Source organism: Lactuca virosa, chromosome 8, assembly GCF_052849685.1.
Source record: "Lactuca virosa cultivar CGN04683 chromosome 8, Lactuca_virosa_CGN04683_v6, whole genome shotgun sequence".
Lineage (NCBI taxonomy): Eukaryota > Viridiplantae > Streptophyta > Magnoliopsida > Asterales > Asteraceae > Lactuca > Lactuca virosa.
This window is the reverse complement of record NC_136433.1, coordinates 223,149,742-223,154,441: the sequence shown is the minus strand read 5'-3', so window position 1 is coordinate 223,154,441 and position 4,700 is coordinate 223,149,742. Positions and strand designations below refer to the sequence as shown.

Sequence of the window (4,700 nt, the reverse complement as noted above, 5' to 3'; positions counted from 1 at the left end):
GAGTAATAATAAATCCTACCGGGTTTGCACTAACAGCGGTACAAATACAACGTACCAGAGTTAGCAATCACGGAGTAATAATACATCCTACCAGGTTTGCACTAACTGGGGTACAAATACAACGTACCAGGGTTAGCAATCACGGGGTAATAATACATCATACCGGGTTTGCACTAACAGGGGTACAAATACAACGTACCAGGGTTAGCAATCACGGGGTAATAATACATCATACCGGGTTTGCACTAACATGGGTACAAATACAACATACCAGGGTTAGCAATCACGGGGTAATAATACATGATACCGGGTTTGCACTAACAGGGGTACAAATACAACGTACCAGAGTTAGCAATCACAGGGTAATAATACATCATACCGGGTTTGCACTAACAAGGGTACAAATACAACATACCGGGGTTAGCAATCATGGGGTAATAATACATCATATCGGTTTTGCACTAACAGGGGTAGAAATACAACGTACCAGGGTTAGCAATCACGGGGTAAAAATAAATCTTACTGGAAACAAATGAGAAATCTATTTTTCCAGATAAGTATACGAGATATAAACAACTTTATCACATTTTAAACCCTAATTAACCAGGATAATATTAGGGTAGTTATTCACCAGTAGTTTATTCTTTTTAAGAAATACTACTGTAGTATTCACTTTTCATAATTCAAAATGGAACGGTTTTATGGGATTAAAACTACTTATCAGATGTAAAGCAGAAAATATAGAATTTTTTGGAACATCATCATTCATTCTCCTAAAACTAGTATAACATAAAGGACCTTAAATGGTTAACTTTATAATTCCTTAGTTTATACACCAGAGTTGTACATAATTAATATCCGACTAACAGTGGAATGTGTGATTTCCGCCTTACTTCATGTTCCTTGTTTGGGTGTGGGCTTAGGGCAGATTCACACATTTAACTGTCAGTTCGATATTATGTTATATATGATTAGTATAAACTAAGTAATTGTAGAGGGAACTATTATGGTTATCATATTGTCACGTCAGAATATATAGGATTTTCTGGAGGAACCAGTTAACTTTTCCAAGAACTTAGAGTATACTTCATATAGCTAAAATACTTATGAAATCACCAGCTTAAATGCTGATCTACTCTTTCAAAATAACTTGTATTCTCAGGAATCCAGTAGACAGGTACACTCCCGAAGCTTTTGAGAAGACTGCCTAGTACCGATCTGCGACTCTTGTCTTCTACTGTATCTACTTTGATGTTTGAATATGTAATGTTTAAACACTTATGTAAAACTTATACTTATTAATGCAATGGTTGTTTGTACTTTGATTACTATAATGCATGTGTTGAGATACTTACATGACGTCCTCCGCCCCCGAACGTTTCCGCCGTTCTGGTTTGGGGGTGTGACATATACCATCCTCAACATCATCAAGAATTTCACTCAGCTTTCGAGACTTAGATTTTCCCTCACAAACTTCATCTATAACTTGACTGACCATACCCTCATCAACCTCTTGTTGTCCATTTTCCTGGTATTTCCCTTCATCCTGGTTTTTCCCTTCACCAACAAGTTTTTATCCCTCAATCTAAACTTGTCCCTCATCCACATGTTTTTTCCCCTTACATCCAGCTCTACCTCCACCCCTTCTACTATCTATTTTTCTCCTTTGAGCAGTTGGTTGATTTGGCTCATTACTGGTTTCTGTACTCCTCCTTCTAGTCTTTCTCCTAGAACCAGATGCTTGATTGGGATCCACATTTTGATTGATTGGAGTTTCAGTTGTTGCACTTTCATGTTCCTCTTGATTTTTTCTTGGCCTACCAATATTTTTGGGTGCATGTGGAACTCTTGGCTTTGTTTCACTTATGCAGCTTTGTTTTGGTATGTCCAAATTCAAAACAATTACCACACCTCACAGTTCTTGATACTTTAACCCTTGCAGTAGCAAACTTGGTCTCTTTTTCACTTGAATGCCTTCTCCTTTTGGTGGCAGGTCTTCCTCGCATTCTTCTAGCTATTGGTGGCAAAGGCTTTTGGAAGGGAGTTTGCTCCCATAAATTGCTCCCATTTACAGGCATTTTGTTACTTTGGTAACATTCAATAAACCCGTCTTTTGAGAAGCATTCATTAATATATCCATCAGTTGTCTTATGGATATAGTTAATGGCAACATTTGTATGAACACAAGGGATTCCAGAAAGATCCCAAAGCCTGCATGTGCAAGTCCTGGCCTCTAAGTCTACCTTGAAACTTTCATAATTGAACCTAGCTTCAAACACTGAACCTTGGCTATGAATAACTATCCAAAACCTGAAATTGGCACATAAATTTAAAAACATCAACATAAGAGCATTGATTTATAAAATACAAATGCAATTGGCTAAATAATACATACCTCATACACTTCCCAAAAGGGTTCATTTTTTTCAACACATTTGGGCACACATTGGACTTCCATTTGTTACACTTATCAGTCATGTGAGCAAACCTATCAATTATGTAGATTCTTATCTCCTCAAGCATTGTTATCAAAGGCTTTTTCCTAGCTTCTATTATGATGGAGTTAAAGCATTCTGAGATTCCATTCTCAACTGCTTCACATGCAAACACTGGAGTAAAGAAAGCTCTGCACCAAGTTCTAGGTTGTTTAGACATCAAATACTCATATGCACCAGGACTAAGCTTCTTTATTTCACCCATATGTTTCTTGAAGTCTCCTTCTACACAACTCATTCCTGAAGCCTAGAAAAGTCTTTTGAATTCTAATCCGGTGTAAGCCTTCTTGAAGTTTGCATAAATGTGTCTAGCACATTGTCTGTGCTCCACATGTGGCAAAATGTCTTTCACAGCTTCCAGTAAGCCCTGAAACATATAAGTACATTGAATATTAATACAAAACATTTCAATTATATAGTATATTAGTACAAAACATAGCAACTAAAAGTACCTTATGTTGATCTGATATGATAACCAACCCTCTACCACCATCCAACATTAGATCATCATGTATAAGCTCCAAAAACCAAGTCTAATTAGGTTTATTCTCCACATCTACAACAGCCCAAGCTATTGGATAGACGTGGTTGTTTGCATCCCTTCCAATTGCTGTCAACAGTTCACATTTCACCTCATCTTTCAAGAAGCATCCATCTATACCAATCACTTTTCTACATCTACTTTTCCATCCACTACTTAAAGCCTTAAAACATATATAAAATCTGTGGAAATAGCTCTTTCCATCAGGGTTGTTGATGACACTAACCTTGCAAGTAGACCCTAGGTTTGATCTTAAAAGCTCATAGGAGTAGTCCCATATTCTTGCATAATGCTCAGTTAACTTTCCTTCAATTAACTCTTTTGCCCATTTTTTTGCCCTCCTACATTGGCCAATAGACACATCACATCTAAATGTCCGTTTAATATCACTTATCATCTCCCTAAACTTAAGCTTTGGCTTGTTTGCAATCTCAGTCATGTAATGTCTCCCAATCCATTCAGGAGACACAATTGAACCAAACGTGAATGACCTAGAGCATTTGTGTATCCTACTCATAGTTTTGATTTGTAATGACCTTTCCTTGTACATCCAAGCAACATGCAATCTGAAAGGGCATTGGTTGTCTTCATTTCTTTTCCCACATTTTACAACAATTCTAACACTATCACACTTGGCAAAATATATTTGATACCCATGGGACACAACATAGTTTGCAACACAAAATTTAAGTTGCTCGGCGGATTCAAATATATTGCCAAGTTTTGGTTCCATCTTGTCCCATTTGATGTTGGGATCATGAACCCTATACTTAGGTTGTACTTCTTCATCATCATCTTTATCACTTTCCCAGTCATTTTCATGATATACTCGTGCTCTCATTTCATCAGACATACTTGCATTACGAAGATTAGCATCATTAAGTAATACATTCAAGAAATTATCATTACACTTATCTAGTGTGCTCATGAACTCATCCTCTGGTTCATGGTCCATGTAAATACCATGTCGTTCAAAGTCCATCTCGTTCAACCTAGCAAAAGGTTCGTTCAAAGCAACAAATGGATCGTTCCATTCTTCCTCTGATGAAGCCATTCTTCACTCCTACATAAAATCAAGGTTACATAACGTCATTTTAACTAAGAGATCAAAGGAAAAAATGAAAATTTAGTCCAAAACTGTAAATACCTAACCTATGATGATCGTCTTCTTTACTTGACTTACACTATCAACACTGATTATCGTTTTCTTCTTTACTCGAGTTTCTGATAACAATGAAACCCTAAAAAGCTTTGAAAAAGCAGACAAATATGGGCGACAATGATAATTTTTGTGGAGAAATGGAGAAGACGTACGTTTTGGTATAAAGGTGATGGGTATTTGTGTTCTCGATGTCTAACGGACAAGATAACAGGAGTAAATGAGATGTGTGTCACGGGATGTTACCGGATGACCTGCTAAATGGCGTTTTTGACAAAAAGAGCCGAAATGTTGGGCATTAACGCACCAAAATTCATCGCGGGGACTAAACCAATTTTTTTTTGAAACTTAGGGACTTTTAAGTCAAAAGCCCTAAGACCTAACATGTCTACGTGGTAGAGATTTGATCACACAGTATTTGCCATTGTATAAATATATAATAAAAATTAAAAAACATTATTACAGAAGTTAATAAAAATATTAATAATTAATTCTTAGGTTAGTA

General features: G+C 36.6%; 1 protein-coding gene across 1 annotated transcript; it reads right to left on the bottom strand.

The window, feature by feature from the left end:
- Positions 1-3,028: 3,028 nt before the first annotated feature.
- LOC145131282 (uncharacterized) lies at positions 3,029-4,090 on the bottom strand. The gene has a single exon (XM_079065996.1). It carries the CDS (start codon positions 4,088-4,090, stop codon positions 3,029-3,031), a length of 1,062 nt encoding a protein of 353 aa, XP_078922122.1.
- Positions 4,091-4,700: the final 610 nt, after the last annotated feature.